This window comes from Artemia franciscana, chromosome 15 (genome assembly GCF_032884065.1).
Source record: "Artemia franciscana chromosome 15, ASM3288406v1, whole genome shotgun sequence".
NCBI lineage: Eukaryota > Metazoa > Arthropoda > Branchiopoda > Anostraca > Artemiidae > Artemia > Artemia franciscana.
Genome location: NC_088877.1, coordinates 15,767,043 through 15,785,638, shown reverse-complemented (window position 1 = coordinate 15,785,638; position 18,596 = coordinate 15,767,043). Strand labels below are relative to the sequence as shown.

At 36.6% G+C, this 18,596-nt stretch overlaps 1 protein-coding gene across 2 annotated transcripts in view; it reads left to right on the top strand.

Annotated features, from left to right (window-relative positions):
- LOC136036093 (tyrosine-protein kinase Shark-like) overlaps positions 1-18,596 on the top strand; it is a 105,846-nt gene that overhangs the window by 38,029 nt on the left and 49,221 nt on the right. For both annotated transcript variants that reach the window (XR_010619634.1, XM_065718087.1), the window contains exons 8-10: positions 1,335-1,741; positions 7,087-7,251; positions 14,696-14,825. Coding sequence is in view for 1 of the 2 variants with exons in the window: in XM_065718087.1 (XP_065574159.1) it covers positions 1,335-1,741; positions 7,087-7,251; positions 14,696-14,825 (702 nt within the window). In the remaining variant the exon portion in view is untranslated. The remainder of the gene's footprint in view (positions 1-1,334; positions 1,742-7,086; positions 7,252-14,695; positions 14,826-18,596) is intronic.

Below are 18,596 nucleotides of genomic sequence, written 5' to 3'. Positions count from 1 at the left end.
TCCAATCCAACCATATTTCATTGATATCTTCTAAACTAAGCTCTTCTAATAGATGCAGATGACAAGTTCCTTTCGTAACCTCCATCCCTCTGATTCTCACGTTAGTAGCATCAAAAGCAGACCCTAGAAAAGTGCATCTATGAGCCTAGTTCTTACTTCCAACCAAGTTTGAGTGAGATCCAACGTCCCTTTCTGGTATGTATGTAGGTGACACAAATTTTGGGACCCTTTCGGCTTTCTCTCCATAGGGGCCGGGTCTATCTGGGATCCTGAGTAGTAGAGGTGGGAGATTAATAGTTGTTTCTGACTAAGTTTGGTGATGTTTGAAATGTGCTTTTGGTAGATAACCTTATGAATGACTACTATTTAGGGACCTTTGTGCTCTCATAGATGTTGGGTTGGTTCAGGACATCTTAAAGGTACGAACTGAACACTATCTGTCACCTCTCACTTTGGTTGAGACCCAAGAACCTCTTCCGATCAACATCATAGAGAAAGTTAAGGGCCTACCATCATTCCCCCGCCAAGATAGCATAGACTCTTCTTTCCCAAAGAAGCATAGTGATGATGCTAACTCTTACTTTCTCTACTATACCAATGAACGAGGCGGCTTAGCAGTTCTCTCCCACTAGATACTGCTGCACCATCTTTCGATGACTTATTAGTAGTATTGGAGGAAGCTACCCATCTAATATCTTGCATAAACTGCCCAAGCATGACCTTTCCCCTACATTGTTTCTTTCAGTTCCCTTAAATTAATTAGTGAATATTTAGAATTTAACATATGCATGGAATTCCTGTAAAATTGTTCTCTTAGTCAAACTGTTTCCTTACTATCAATCTAAATCAAATTAAATAAGTTTTTTAAATCACGTATTTAACTTTGAACTACCAGTTTAGTATTTTGTATGCAATTTCGTAAGTTCCCTAAGTGTAACGTGTTTCTCTTGGATTGAACGTTTTGGCATTAAATTTAAATGAAAATTTTTATGCAAGTTCAAAATCTCCCTCGTTGCTCCGATATCTGTTTTCTCGAGAATGACGTTATTTAAAAACAGTCGAAACTATTTCTCTTACCATCCAGTCTCCTAGCAATCAAGGTTGTCTGGGCTTGATTAGAGCTGGTATTCCTGAGTAGAGTTCCTTCTTAAGTAGAGTATGCCCCTTGGTCATCTTTAGAGAACAAGAAGAGTAATATTTTAACAAGGAAAACGGTGTCCCAACATCCTTGACAATCGTTCAAAAGAAACTTGACATTAATGCTAATCTGTCACTCAGAAGAAACGTTTTCTTATTAGTTAAACTTGTCCTCCATTCAACCTATTCTTTTTCAGAGCTGTATCTACCCCCAACGCCATCTGTATCAAAAAGTGACTGGTATCACGGCGGAATAAAAAGGACCCAAGCACAGGATATCCTAAAGTCTTATGCTGAGATGTATTGCCTATCAACAGCAAATTCTAACTTGTCTCTTGATACATCATTTGAAGACAACTTAGATAATATTAACATTAATAAAGCTGATGACAAAAAGAAGCTAGTGGAATTGGAAAGCAAATGTCAAAACCTTGATATCAATTTAAACGCGAGTTCTACATCTTTGGGTGGTCATAGTCCAAGAAGTTCATCTATTTCAAGTGATGGCTGCTTTTTAATTAGAAAGTCAAATCGATCTGTGATGACATTTGTTCTAAGCGTTTTGTTTGGAGCTAAAGTGTACCATTTTGGAATCAAGCGAAGAGTAAGTCAGTTGATTTTTATTTTTCAAAGAATTCCATGTTTTTTGCTATACTGTTTTCATACAAAATAAATGAAAATAAACAGCTTTTTTTCCTTAGTATTATTCATCGAAAATTTTACATTCACAAGTCTCCAAATCAGTTCTTATGTGTTGGGTCTTTTTTTTTGTCCGTTTACGTTTGTCATATTGCAATTTTACATTCGTCCGTTTTCTCCCCACCCCAGCAGTAAGAAAAATGAATATAGGCAATATAAACGAGGACTGGATTATAAATGGCTCAAAAGAATTGAGTATATAATGGGGACTGAAACTCTTCAATCCTACAGCATATACAAGTGATTTAATCGTGTGTGTCTTATTTTTATCATCTAGAAAGAAGGGGAGAGGGGGGGTTAAAATTAAAATTAAGTTCTAAAACAAATTATATCCAGGGCTTTGTGTTCTGTTGCATTTTTGTTTTCTTTTACATTATTTATACAAAAATTTCCACCAAATACTACTACTACTACTACTAATAACTCACCGCAGCACCACGCCGCCTGAGGTCAACACAGCTACGCACGCTCCTCCTCCAATCTAATCTATTCAAGGCGTTCCTCTTTTCACCCCCCAGGTGTCCTCCATTTCCTTTAAATCTTTATTTATGACATCTTCCCACCCCAGACGAGGACGATCTGCTTTCCGTGTAGCCCCAGACGGTTGGCCAAAAAGAACAATCTTCGGCAATCTGTCACCCTTCATCCGCAGAACGTGGCCTAGCCATCTCAACCTTTTTTTCATTATAGGCCTAGAAAGTGGGATTGAACCACATTTTTTGTGCAGCCTGCCTTTTGAAATACGGTCAGTCAGCTGGGTACCCAGAACAATCCCTAGGCAATTTCTCTGGATTACATCTAGTAAATTTTCATCCGCTCTTCGGAGCGCCCATGGTTCAGAGCCATATTTTACCACTGTCATCACTGTAGCTTCCAATATTCTAATCTTGGTTTGCAGATTTATCTTCCTATTCTTCCAAACTTTTTTTTAACTGTGAAAAAACACCCTAAGCCTTGGCTATTCTACTTTTAACATCTTCACTGCCCCCACCATCTTTACTAATAATACTACCAAGGTAAGTGAAGCTGCCCACCTGATCAATCTTTTCGTTGCCCAACGTCACCTTTTCATCTTCACTTATTCCTAGCCGTAGTAACTTAGTCTTCTTAACATTAATTTTCAAACCTATTCTAGCACCCTGAACTCGCAAAACCTCTAAAAATTCATTCATTTTGCTCACACTTTCATCTAATATGCTTAAATCATCAGTATAATCTGTCCAGGAGAGTTTTCCCTCCCCATTTGATTCCGTGGTCTCCAATTGCCTTTCCTGTGCTCCTTAAGACGAAGTCTATCAAAAAGATCCATATTAAGGGGGATAGAACACAACACCGCTTAACTCCTGATTTAATACAAAACCAGTTGCTAACCTCATTTCCTACCTTAACCGCAGCAGTATTATTCTCGTACATAGCGCGCATCACTTTAATGTATTTTTCTGGTATACCATACAAGGACAAGACTTTCTTCACATCCAAGGCATTACAAACTTTTTCGTTTTCATTTATATCCTTTCCTGCAACTGTATATCGGTTTAGCACATTCTCAAATCCTCCGCCCATTTCTCTTTTACTCTTTCCTTATCACTAATTGTGGCCCCATTCCTATCTCTAACTGAGACTAGTCCGGACTGCCTACTCCCTCTCAATTTATTAACATGCCAGTATAATATTTTACTATTATGCCGTCTAGCTGCATCTTCCAGATACTCAGTAATTTTACCAAAGGCCTCCACTTCCATCTCTTTAGTTCATATTTTAATGCTTTCTCTACTTTCTTTACATTCCTTTTGTAGTCATATGATCGATCACTCAGATAGTTCATGTACAAACCCCTTTTACTCTCTATTAAATATAAAGCTTTTTAACTAATACTAGCTGAATGACATTTTTTTATGGATTTTTAGTTTTGATTTAAGTTTATGATTTACGCGCATAAGAAAACAGTAGACATAAAGGAACAATACAGACCTGTTTTAGCCAAACCTACGTACTTTAGAACAACTTGGTGGCAACCTTGGAAACGGGTGATGTAGCCTTAAAGTTATTTGAACTTTTTATGAGAAACTTATGCTACACTTAGTGTATCGTGATGGATTTCATTAAAAAACACTGGATAATCTGATCTCCTAGATATTTGACAAATCACGTCGCATCTCAAAACATGGAAATTGTATAAGTATTTTTACATTAAAAAAAATGTTTCAAAATAAATTTTTAAAAGTAAAAGAATTTTATTTGACACTTTTTCAGAAAAAAATAAATATGATTCATGTTTAAATTTGTGTAAACAAACTAATGGAAATTTTAAAAAGAGCTTGAATGCCCTCGAACACGGTGGGGGAACTTAACCTTTCGCTGGGATTTTTTCGCGCAGCATCTTAAAAAACTAAAGAATATCCAATTGAACCTTGGTTGGTTCTTAGTCTCTATCATGTTTTTTCTTTCCGCCGTGACTAGCTAGCGACTTGGAATTCGAAGAGAGATCGTTAAGGGTTCATTTGAAGGCTAACGGTTTCTCCTATCTAATTGCTATACTGTCGTTTGATTGCTACTAAACGACAATTAGAACGACAAGTAAAACGCAATTTTTCACTAAATCTGCATTTGTTGGGCTCATTTTCCTATTGTGTCTAAAAAGGTCATGCTAGATAATGTCTATATGACTATGCTGGGTAGCCTCTTCATATCATGCTAAATTGTCTATATACAATAATTTTAGTCACAGTTGTAAAGATGATAGCCTCCAAAAACTTTATGGCTTTTGTCCGCTCTTTACTAGGTTCCAGTCTAAAAGCCAAAGGTGTTTTTCTATCAGTCATGTGTAAATCATGGCTGTAATATGATTGCAACCTAGTACAATTAGCCATGGTGATTGGAAGTTTGGAAACGGATTTATATATATAAACGCTGTCAAGTGAGAAACGTTTCCATTTAAAGCTGATTAAGGGCTTGTAACTATTATTTAGGTTCACGCTAATAGTAAAATTTTATTTCAATTTTTTTTTTACAATTGTGGAAAAGAGCTTGAAGCAGCTCAAAAAATGGTGTTAGATCAAAATGAAAAATGCGACATTAGAATCATAAAAAAAAATCATATTATAGCTTGGTTAGTTCTTGGTCTCTTTCATGTTTTTTTTTCAATAGGGCTAGCTGGTGACTCGGAAATCGTAGAGACATAGTTCAGGGCCATTTGAAAGCTAATGATTTATCCTCTCTACTTGCTATACTGTCATTTTGATTGCTGCTAAGTAAATAAAAAGTGTGCCATTAGAATCATGATTAGGAATTTTTGCCCAGAGGTTTTTCAACCCCCATTTTAAAGACCTGAGAAAATCATATTTTATCCTGTATATCACTAATTTGTCTTTTTTTCTCCGGTGCTAGCAGGGCACTGAAACGTTATAGAGAGCTATTTAACGCTCCTTTAAATTTGCTTTTTACGGTGTCGTATGGCACTATACAGTGCTTAGTGGTTGAAACCTTCAATCAGAGGTTTGCAATCCTTTCTCTAGAATTCTCTCCTTTCAAGCCCTCTTAGTAAGTGAAAACTAAAAGGGTGTTTTGAAAAATATTGTTTAATGAAAAGATTTTAAATTTAAATTGATATCAGAAACAATATCTGTAATTTATTTTTATCTTTACGGTAAAATTTGTTTACTAAAGTTTTATATCGAGAAATTTGAAAAAAGTTCTCGAAGCCTCTGGAAAATGACTGCGGATCTAAATGAAAAGTGCCCCATTGGAATACCCTTATCAAAAAATCTGACCGGAGGTTTAAAGTAGTCTTCTTGTGCTTGAAACCATTTCATAAGTAGCGGAGTAGCGCTGCCTAAGTAAAGAGCTATGTGGCTTCCATGTATTTTCTACTCTCTTTAAATGAGTAACTGTGTATGTATTTATGTATATCTTAATATTTATTTTTCGAAAACAGCTCCATATTTTATTTTGAAAATTAGAACCATGGGATTTCCTGGCCTGAAGAACGGACCAAGATGGGTCATGAGGTCGAGAAAAGTCGTTTAGAGGCTTAATTTTTGAAAAAAATCCATGTGAGTGACGTCATTTTTAAATACATTTCAACTGCATAATTTACATCATTTTCCCCCCAGGAGTGGTTGTATCGATTATTGTATCTATGACGCATGTAAATCACACAAAATGACAAATGACTCTGAACTGCTAAAGAAAAATGCATGGAATAAGGAACAGAAGAAATCGGGTGATGACGCCTGTGAAGCCAGAATGACGCGAACAGGGAATCGACGTTCATATTGAAGTTCCAAAGATATCATGTAGAATTTTTCTGTAAAAGAAGTTAGTGATATGAGTGAACACTTTCGGATTTTGTAGAGCATTAATTATGATTTTTTTTTTTCTTTCAAAAATATAAATAAGATATTGACTTTACTATAAGAAAAGCAATAAGCTTACCAAGTTGTGGTTAATTTCACTCCTTTAATAACTATTAATTCCATATACTAAACACAATAATCTAACAGTTTGTGGTAAAGAACTATAAGTAATGGACGCCTCGGGCTAATAGTAACCAAAACTCTAAAAAGGAACTATTAATCATTTAAACATATAATATGGAAAACATCTACCCACAAAAATCTAAAGAAAAGAAAAGAAAAAGTTAATTCAAATATGAAGAAGTCCAGAACTGAAATCAGGCGATGCGGGACTCCATAGACCAGGCGAAAGTTACAAATCAAAACTAATCTATAGGAAAATCAGCCACCTGATGTTTAAATATGCCAAAGGAATGACAGCCCTGAGGAACAACTGAAAGTATATTCCATACTTTTTCTGACGCAATCAAAGGACTAAAATCAGACCGAATGCAAGGTGTGGCAGGTACTATTATATTATCAAAACAGCCCAGGTAATATCTAATATGAAGAGCTTTCAGACACAAAAGTAGAAGGCTGAAAAGAGTTGGAAGTGTTCCATGTAGCTGCGAAAAAGTAATTATGGTAGAAGACCAGAGATTGTTTTAAAAAGATCGTTTTTTTGTTATTTTTGGTTGGCAAATATGGTCTTACAAAGCCATCCTAACAATGGTCTTGCATTCGAGATAAGTCACTGATGAAACTGAAACTAATCAAATGAAGTCTTTCATCTGTATATATGTTGGTGTTCTATCTTTATTTCTGTAGAAGGTTTCTTTTTTTTTGTTTTCGGGAATGCTCTGTAAATAATCCATTGGATCGATGGTGAACTACTAAATGATTGTGTTATTCTTAGGGTCAGTATTACCATATTGACGATAGTCCTTATCTTTTGTCTTTGGAGCACCTTGTGGCGTATTTTTCTCGTTGGTGGGATGGCCTTCCTAATCTTCTATCCACTGCGGTGTCACCGAGTCGACCTGTACCATACGATGTTGATGTTATATACGCAAGAGGAATGGTAAGTTTATTTTTTTTTCGTTATCAAAGCGCTAAAAGCCCCTTTGGGAAATGTATAGAGCAGTCGGCTTCAGAGAAAATTAAAACTGAAGGAAAACTAAAAATGTTACTGTGCAAAAGGTCTAATTAAACCAAACAAAATCTAAAATTAAATCAAAATAAAAAAGTTCCATACAACTTAAATAGAATTTAGCCCAATACTGTCTGTGTATGAGGAACGAAAATCAAAATTTACCATGGTTGCCCCAGTAGGGTTAATAACCCAGTTAAGAACGAAATTTGGCCCATAGTAACCAAAAATAATCTAGCTGATTCAGGAATGGTTATCCTTGTTCTTACCGTTCACGGTTGATTTTCTCCCATGCAGGGCTGCCATATGCAGCACGAAAGAACTATTTTAGCACTCTTTTATTATTTTTAGCACTATAGTACGTGCTCAGGGTTGCGAAAATTGTGCTAAACTAGCACGGCAGTGCTGTTTTAACACTATAATAGTAAAATTTTTTTACTAGCACCAAAAATTCTATGTAGCACGCAATTTTTGGCAATTTTAGCACTTTAGGTAATTGACCGCGGTGACACTCCTGCATGCAAGTTCACATTTTGGTGTAATTCAGTAAAAGAGCTCATGTGTAATTTTTCAGAACGTATTAGGCTAACCCAAGTTTGACCTAGTCAAACATTAAGGAAAAGTTTCACATAGAAAGGTTTCTGAAATTTTCCTAACAAATCAATTTTCAAAAGGAATATCTCGTTTTTTTAGTAAATCTAAAAATATTCTTGCTTTACCACTAAGTCTTGTTTTAGGTTTAATGTTTTATAGAAATTTTCATGAATATTCTGTGGGATTTGCTTTCGTTTATTGTTTATATTTATGGTCATAGAAAGTAATTAAACTGGAAACCGACACTTGTTAGCATGGGAAGAATGAACGTTACTATGTTATGGGCCACTAGATTTTTAAACAAATTTGTAAAAGTGATTTTGGTTAAAAAAGTCAATTTTCTTTAAATAACTTCCTGAAAGCTCCACATTTGCGACTATGTTCATTTTAAATTTCTAGAATCCCTCTAAGTATTCTATTGGTGACATAGAAATGAACCCCGAGAAAACTGTAAAACAGGTATAAAATTTCATAGCTATCACGAATAAGAATGACTTAGTAAAAAGAAAAAGATGGAGAAATAATTAATTTCACAAAGTTGTCTTGAGAACCGGGATAAGATAAGATTTATTTCAACTAAGTGGCTATGAAAATCTTAAAAGGGCCGAATTCGCATTTTAGTGTCAGTACAAAAAAAGGCAAAACTTTGAGAAATGGTCAATGTCATAAAATCATAAAATTGCAATCAATAAAAAAGTCAAACGTTAAAAACTCGTAAAATTAAAACAGAAAAAACAAATTTAAACAAAAGTCTGGCTAGCAAGAATTACAAAGTTTGCAATTGTAAAACAAAAACTATAACTATAAGATAAAAGTGGAGTTAGAATGGGGGTGGGGTTATCTATTTAAAATTTCAACTATGTGAGGGATGAACGTTCTTCTACATCTTCCAGTGGAAACTCTTAGTGGGGCAAGAAGGGGTATTTTTCTTGAAAAAGAAATTGGGGGGTAAATTTGGAGGGGGGTGGTAAATGTTCACTAGTGAAAAGAGAAGTAGTACGAGGGTTATGCACGGCATTGTGGGCAAAATGCAAGGAAATTTGTGCTCTCCTTTCCTTAAGGGTGGCTAGATTTGCTCTCCAAAGAAGGGAAAATGTAAGGCACTTTCCCTCATTGAAGATAATTCTTAGGCACCTTGTTTGAACTGCCTCTTTTCTGTCCGACAGTTCATTGGAGATGCCAAGATGCTAAACAGGACAAGTGTATTTGAGGGTAGGACGTACGAAAGAGCGGAAAATTTCCAAACATTGCGATTTAGGACATTTAAATTTATTGGGGAGTTTGAGGAGAGAAAATGCAGTACTTGTACTTTTTAAGAAATCGTTAACGTGGCAATCCAATTTTAAGTCGCTTGAGATGGTAACACCGAGTAATTTCATAGTTTTAACAGACATCTCAGGGGGATTGGACAGGAGAAAGAAGGGGGAGTTTTAAGGAAACTAACTGTTGACTTTAAAGGGTTGACTCTCATATCACTAGCAACAGCTTCATCTGATATTGATTCCAAGATGTTCACTGGGTTACTTCTTAGATTTTTGAAACATGTTTCTAAGACAGCTCAACGAATTTCCATCTATCCGGCAAATCCAAGTCTCCAAGACTGTTTATTATGGTAAGAAATAAAATTGGGCCTAAGAGGGTTCTCTGGGGCGCAGCATTATAAATTGGGAGGGGATCAGAATATACATTCAGTTTTTTGACGACTTGAGCTCTATTAGAAAGGAAGGACAAAATTATTCTCATTAAATAGGGGTCAACTAGAAAGTCATTGGTTAGTTTTTGTACTAGTATACTACGGTTTATTAAATAAAAAGCTTTTTGTAAGTAAACTGCGATAACATTGATTGGGTTTGATTGATTTAATATGTATTGGGTTTTTCAAGTTTGTTACATATAGTGTCCAAACGGTGAATAAGATAGTGTTTGGTAGAAGTAGAGTGCAAATTTCCGAATTGTATTTGTCCAACGTTTGGAATTATTTTAATTTTCAACCAATCAGCTAAAATCTTTCATATAACTTGGAAAAGCCGGAGTAAGAGTAATGGACTGGACATCAGCAAAATCCTGTTTGCTACCCTTCTTTTTTTACGGGAGTAATAAAACCTGATTTCCAACAATCAGGGAACTTACCAGTAGAGGTAATTTCATTAAAAAGTACGGACAAAGGTTCTGAAAGAATTTCTGTAAAGGCTTTAATTAGTACAATTGGGATGTCTAGCGGACAGGTGCTTGATTTTTTAATGTTTTTAATGTTTGCCTCAGTATCTGAGGGTAAAATAATAGAAAAATTGGGAGAGTGTAGATCATAAGCAGTATTAACAGAGAGGGGAAGGATGCTTTGAACTATGGAGGAAATAAATTTATTCAGATCATTGGCTGTAACTAGGGGCTCTTCTTGTAAATGGAAATCTATATTATTATGTGTTTTCCGACAATTTTTTTTTTATACTTTTGTACCACTGTTTTGGCTTAGTAGAAAACAAATCCTTGACTTTACATTTGTAATACGCAGAAGCAGATTTACGTATTTCTTTTTTTTATATGTTTACGCAGTAAGTTAGCTTCAGATGTTTTACCATTCTGAAAAATATTAATTTTAAGCCTAATTAGATTTTTTAACTGACTAGTAATGTAAGGTTTGTCATTAGAGCACGATTTTACTTTTTTCTCAGGGAAGGATTTTAAGTATTTAGTTTTAATCAGATTTTGGAAGTAAGACACTTTAACATTAAGGTCATTATTCCTCTTAAGAGTTGGCCAGTTTTCATTAGTAATCCGAGATTCGAACTCGAAAAGGCCTTCATTGGTAATTGGACGATAAGAGAACTGGGTAACAGAAAATGTATGATTAAATCTGGAAAAAGGCTTCATTAATAGACAAAATGGTAGCTTCCTCCTAAAGGGGGGAAAGCAACAGGTGAGCTATAGAAAGTGTGCATGTTCGTGCAAATCAGATCAAGAGTAGTATTTCCTTTGGTTGTTGGTATTTTTGCTATCTGTTTTAACTTAAGGGAACTGCAAAGGGAATTTAACTTTAGGTCATTAGTATCACCTATAATAGATACTGATGAATTTCTGTCTTGGTGATGTCAAGTCTATTGTATCCTGGGTGTTTTTGGTTCCAGGCGTAACTAAGAAGGTATATAATATCAACAACCATGTTCAAAACTTTTTGTATGCGGGTTTGTATAGCATATGTCCATTCTCAAGTATCCAGCTCCAATCTTATTCTGTCTATATTTTCAGATTTCTAACATAATTGATTTTCAGTGCGGATAGTTCAGAGAACGCATGAACAAAACCACTTCAAAACAAAACCAAAAACTTTCCGCATGTAGAACTATATACCGCCTAGTTTAAATACTGATATTCTGTTTCCCTTCCTTCGGCCGACAGTGCTTTGCGTATTTTGGGCATATCTTCCGTCGCCTCCGATGTTTTTTTCCCATAAACGAAATACTTGATTTTATGTATATTAGCTAAAATTAGAGCCATATATAAAAACAAAATAGATACCTGGTGTGTGCCCGGGAGTTTAACAAGGTTGCCCTGTTGGCTCTCTCAGGCCACAACTGACGGTCCGAAGTCCACAAAGTGGTGAGGGCTGGTCGACAGGCTAATAACCTGTCACCGTAAAAAACAATTATTACTGAATCAACGACGAATGGCCTCAGAATTTTGACTGATCTTGAGATGCTGAACCCTGAACGTCCACGGACACGATTTTTGACTACGAAAGATGCTTTCCAAATTGGACTTTGGAATATTAGAACCATTAGCCCTGATACTCTGCCAGGTCGGATAAATAATGTGTTGAAAATTCTTGATAATTATCGGATAGATGTGGCTGCACTATCCGGGACACCAATTCTATAGTTTGGGACCCTTGAGTGCGAGAATTATCATGTGCTTTATTCTGGGGAAGAGCATATTAAATCGGCTGGAGTGGCACTGGCCTTAAGTGGTGCAGCAAAGAAATACCTTCTTGATTGGGAACCAATCAACGATTTAATCCTGAGAGTGCGTTTTGCGATTACTCAGGCAAAAATATGTTTACAGCAGTGTATGCTCCAACAAATAAATCAAGCAACTCTGATAAAGATACTTTCTATCAATAGCTTAGTGATGTCACAAGTAAAGTTCATAGCCACGATATATTGGTTGTATGTGGCGATTTTAACGCGACAGGGTCTGCCGCCAGGATTATGCGCCAACTGTGATCAGCTCTCATGGACTTAGTGAAATTAACGAAAACGGCATGATACTGATTGTTTATTAGGTCACTAATGATATTGATATGATTGTATTGATATCAACCATATACTCATCAGCAAGCGAAGAAGAGGTCCCTTGAAGATGCCAAAGCTTACTGCCGTGCCGATTACTTCTTTGACCATCAGCAAAATTAAGTTGAAGGTGGCGAAGAAAGTGTCAGTTGCAGTTAAGGAATTTGATATCCAGAAGTTTCGTGATAAGACTATTCGTCAAAAATAATGCGCTAGAAAATAGGTTCACAGCTATGAGCTTTGATGACTCCGACGAAACAAGTTCAGATTGTCTTTGGAAATCACTATCGGATTCCCTAAAAGATGCTGCAGTGGAAGTTCTTGGATATAAGGAACGAAAAAAAAGAAGAGTGGATTAGAAGAAACTTTGCGGCTGATTCAGGAAAGAATAAATCTGAAAGCTCTTGTTGACTCACCTAGTCATTCTTCTAGTCAGTCTAACAATAGGCAATTTTGTGATAGAAAAAAGCAATATAAATATGCCCATAAGCGAGTGAGAACGTCTGCCAGGAACGACAAGAGAACATATGCTGAGAACATAGTAGCTGAGGCAGAAAGAGCAGTCAGTCGGGGTGATTTTAAAACCGTCTATATGCTTACTAAGAAGCTTCCCGGCGCGCAAACAAACACTTGTCACTTCATAGAGGATAAAAGTGGGCAGCTGCTTACCAATGAGGTAGATGTCCAGAAATATTGGAGTGAATATTTTTCGGATGTTCTGAACCAGCCGATACCCCGTGAGCCACTGTTGGCCCCTCACATGCCCCTATTTAACTTGGATATATTTTTGGGCCCATTCCTCTTTCAGGAAATTGTAATAGCCCTGAAATCGCTGAAAATGAGAAAGCCGCTCGGTATGATGGAGTCCCTCCGGAGCTGTTCAAATATGGAAAAAAACTCTCACTGGCCCACTGTTTAAGCTGCTTGGTAAGGTATGGATGACGATGCTAACCCTCCTGACTGGAATATAGGTATTATCGTGAAACTCCTCGAGAAAGGTCAAGAAACATCATGCGATAACTGGAGAGCTATCACACCTCAGACAGTCGGAAGTAAAATTCTATGTAAGACTATATTTAGCAGAATCCAGACTCAAGCGGACTTAATTTCAATGGATGAGCCACGTCGTTTCCGCCAAAATTGTGCTTGCTGCAACCTTATATTTAGCTTATGTGTTAACCTGGAGGAATCAAACGAATGGCAAGTGCAGATATTTTACGGTTTGTAGACTTCTTGAAAGTATTTGACTCTGTGCACCGAAAGGCAATGTGGAAAATTCTCTTAGCGTATGGAATGCCTCCGAAAATTTTAAATATGATTCAGACCCTGTATTCTGCACAGGTTTGTGCAGTCTAGACGGAGAATGGGCTGTCAGTGTGGTTTCCTGTCGAGTCTGGTGTACATCAAAGATGTTTACTATCTCCAATATTATTCGCAATACTTATAGATTTTGTGCTTCGAGCTTGCCACTCCAGAGGAGGCATACAACTAAGCCCCAACCATCAAATACACAACGTGATTTGGTTGACGATATTGTTCTCGTGGCTCACTGTCAAGAGGACATTCTGCATAATCTGAATGATGTATCAGCGAAAGATGCCCCTATGGGCCTGAAGATTAACGTTGATAAAACGAAAAGTATATCAAGCGCAGTTGTGGCGAACATTGCAGCTGGGATTCGATACGAAGGCATTGATATAGAAGAGGTCAGAGAATTTAAGTACCTCGATAGTACAATTACCCAAGATGGGTGTGATAGAGAAGTCTTGCTACGCGTAGCGTATGCAGTTGGAGCATTTTCCCAGCTGAAGAATATTTGGAGATGTAGATACTACTCTCAGAAGTTGAAGTTGCGATTGTATAGGAGTAACGCACTCTCTGTACTTTTATACGGATGCGAGTCCTGGAGGCTTTCAAAGAATACAGAGAAAAGACTACTTGGCTTCGAGAATAATTGCCTACGTAGAATCCTTGTGGTACATTGGACCGATAGAGTAGCGAATACCCTGATAAGGGCTGATACCAAACAACCACTAGAGACCGACGAGATCAGAATGAGAAGATAGAAGTATTGGGGGCATACGATCTGCATAAGTGAAGGATGCCTCCCTTACGATTTATGGTGTTGGACCCCACCCGGCATTCGAAGGAGTGGAAGACAACGCAGCACACTTTGTCGATCCCTGGAGAAAGAGGCAACAAGTCTCCGAACCACTCTGAACGAACTTTGGTCTTTGGCACTAGGTCGGTCGAGTTGGAGGTTTACCGTCCCTGCCCTATGCGCCCCCAGGGGCTCCCAGGGGTCTAAATAAGTAAGTCGTATAATTGAACTATATGCTGCCATTTCTACAATTTCTTATTTTATGTTCTGAAAAAGGTATTAAATGTATTAATCTGTATTAAATGTTCTGAAAACAATGTTCTCACGAAATACCAGAAAAGCTCTAAATATTTAATAACCAAACATCAACTTTATTGTTTGGTTGTTCTTCCAGAATTGTGATCAGAGTTCCTCAACGTCGTATGTATCTCTACTTGCACCTCCTCTACCTGAAAGAAGGCCGTCACCCAAACCAGTTCGTAGCCATTTGGATAATGAAGAAGGGTCAAAATCAGAAGGGATAGGTAAAAAAAAAGAAGCTTTGTTTGTTATGTTTCTGGGTAGAATAATTTCATCAATTAGTTATTAACAATTTGATAAATACTGGTTGTAAGCTAACATGTTAAAGTAATAAATTTAAGTAATAATTAATGAACCGCATGAAAAAATAGAAAATCAAACATTGAAATGTCTTGAAAATGTGACAAGCGAGCAATATAACTTTTTGATTCGGCTGGACGCTCTTAAGAAAAATTATTCTTGTTTTGTGTTTTAGTCCTAGTGTCCCGACTAATTTTTGTATTATCTTTTTTATGGCACTTGCCCGTCGGCCAAGTAAAAACAAGTTTTTCAACTGAAAATAAAGAGCAACACTAAAACTGTCACCTCCTGAACCATCGCTCTTACGGTTTTTGTGACAATTATTTATGAAGGACTGCTCAGACACAAGGCCCATTGTATTTCAGCGCCATTTCTGCCATTTGCCATTTCTGTCGGTCTGTCGGTCCTGGTTTTGCTAGTTCTTGCACTTCCAGATAAGCTAGGACGACGAAAGTTGGAATACGTATCAGGGACTAGACCAGATTAAATTAGAAATAGTCGCTTCCCCGATTAGAAAATCTGGGAGGGGGGGGGGAGGAACGGCTACTCCGAAAATTAGAGAAAGTACTTTAAAAATGTCTCATTGAAAGCCTGCATAACGTAGTGGATACGGTGTTGCTATTAGGTCCAACGTTAGGAGGTCTTAGGTCGAATTCTTGACAAAGAAAATTTTTATAAGTTTTCTTTTCTTACTCTGCCATTTTTAATATTATTTTTCAGTTTAATTTCAAAACGTTTTTTAAAATGTGTGGCCTTTGCTAACACTTTTACCCAAAAATATCAGATTGGATTACGTTTTATGGTTATCAAATCTGGAATTTGCTATAGTTTGGGCCAGGAAGCGTAGGAGGAGCTAAATCAAGCGATGGATTTAAAGCGATAAAAAATTATAGGAAAAGCTATTCTGCTTCAGAGGTAGAAATCCTGCGCAGTGGTGCTTATCATGGTAGCCTCCAAAAAAATATCGCTGCGATAACATCGCTAAATGTCGGCTCTTCCGACCTCGTCACAAGTGCCATATGAGCTCTCAGCTCTTGTTATCTTGAATGATACGAAACTTATAGTCTTAGTGTGGTAAATTGCTTCTCTTCCTGATGAACTAAGTCCAAAAGAAACTGGCTTCCTGATAGAATTAGAAACCTAGACTCTCTTGGTAGTACTCTAAAAGGCAAAAGTACAGAAAAGATTTCGTTGTTTTGTAAAAATAGATAAGTATGCTATTTTATTACCTTCCTTAAAGCCTTCTCTGCTATAATAATTAACTCCAAAGATGTACCGTATCTAGGGTAAAAATAATATAAGTAATAGTGTTGAAGTGTATACCATCATTGTGGGGGAATGCTGCTACCATCTTTACTACGTTCAACTAACAATGGATGAGTACACATAGATAGGAATTTAATTCGTACAGCTTCTAGTATGTCATATAAAGCATGTGAAAAATATACCTCTGTCTGTATACTGCCTATTTTCAGACTTTTCATGGGGCATTCAGGGCAAATTCCTGATTTGGGCAAATTCCTAATTTCATTTTCTCTATCAATTTCGATTTAATTTATTTAAATTCAACTATTGATACCTCTACATTGCTCTACAGTTTAGAATTTACTCAGTCTGAATAAGTCTTGGGTAAATACGAATAAGCAGAAGTACACTAGGTTCGTAAAACTTGTATTAATTTTAATTGTGCTCAAATCTAAAAATCATTGTCGTGTAAATCTAGAAAATTTTTAATTGATCAGTATGTGCTTGATTATTAAATACAAATATTATTGTAAGGCCCGAAATTGGAAGAATACTCATTTTTCTATTATACACATTTTAAAGCGCAATGATTAGGGAATGCCAAAAAAAATCACATCTTTCTAGCATTGCATCCACATACAAACCGTGAAAATTGTTGACCAAAGAGGAGAATATAACAGATTTAGGGTTATTTTATGACTAGTTTATATTTTCGCTTATACCTCTAGGACTATGCGTTTAGCCCTTATGGCATTGGTTGCTTATGACTGACGTAACCCTTTATAGGCAATTGGTTCAAACTCTGAATTCCAAAGACCCAAATAACTCAAAATCAGTTGCTGTAAAGACGTCAAACGCAGCGTTAAATGAATTTATATGTCTGACGTCTAAAACTTTCATCAAATTGATTGCAGCATTTAAAACAAATCAACTTAATAATTTTCTTATCAAAAACTCATTTAATTTCTACACATATACAAAAACAATATACTGAAATTCAAATAAAAAGTTAGCTGGAAGCTTTTAGTGCCAACAACAGTTCATTTATTCACCAAAAAATTCATCATCATAATTTGAATGCCGACCGGAGACAAGTAACGGACTAATTATGAGGGTCGCGGGAACTTCGCCGTGTAGTTGCAAGAAAGTGAACACGAGCGACTTCAAATCAAGCTATAACTTAGTAGCGTGGAGATTTATTTCAGAGACAAGATTCCTCAATTTATTATATATGGATAGGGTTTATTATTTCTGAAAACGAGGAAGAGCTTGAAGTATATATAATAGTGCAACAAAAGACATAAGACTGAATTAGAGAACGGAACACAATTTTTAGAATTAATTGTGGATAATATATTTTAGTTTCTTAAAAATTCGGAAACTCCTAGATGTCGTCATTTTATTTCGACTAATACGATGTAAAGTACATATTTTGGTAAAAAAGTATATGAAAAAAACAAACAAAACAAATAACAAAACAGTTATACCGATCTTTTGGTCTACTGAGAGAACTCCCTTAAACATAGATATCAGATAGTTGAGGAGAGGCCTGAGAAATCTATGAGAGAGTCACAAAGCTCGACTTGTCCGCCTTCATGGCCAGGTAGTTGACATCGAAAAAAAGAATTATTTTCTCAGACAAATTAAATAATTTTACATGGATCTCAAGCTAACTTGTGATAGAAGTACTGAAGGTTGATAGTGGTCGAAAGTTCTTGGCATGGAAAGATTTGGGGGACATAAAAGACATTAAACTTTTGGTTTTGGTTTTTAGCCGCAACAATTAGACCATTAAAATGAATCACAGAAAAACAATTTACAAAAATAAGAGCATTAGAATATTGTATTGTAAGCTACAGTGATGACAGTGAATAAATATCGTTCTGAAGCGTGAGCACTCCGAAAAACGTAGGAAGATTTGCTAGATGGTTTCCAGAGAAATTGCCTACGGATGTTTTGGCTGACTGGCCATATTTCAAACAGTAGGTTGCTCGGAAAGTGTAGTTCAATACCGCTTTCTAAGGCAATAGTGAGAGAAAGGTTGAGATGGCTAGGGCACGATCTGGGGGTGAAGGATGACAGATTGCCAAAGATTGTCCTTTTGGGCCAACTGCCTAGGGCTAAACGGAAAGCAGGAGGTCTGTGGCTGGGGCGGGAGGTCTTACAGAAAAATTCAAGAGAAGTGGGAACTTCCGGGGAGGTCGTAAAGAGGGAGGCTTTGAATAGATTAGGATGGAGGAGGAGCGCTTGTAGGTGTGTTGGTCTCAGATAGCTTTGTGTGGCAGTGATTTTTTAGTAGTAGTTGTGATACTAGATGGATCATTCTCTCTTACACCATAGTGAGACAATTTTGAATTAAGAAATTGTTAGGTGAACGAATCAAAAGCTTTCCTGATAGCCAAAGACATAGCAGGAGGAATCGAAACTGAAGGAAGAGCCGAATATAGAAA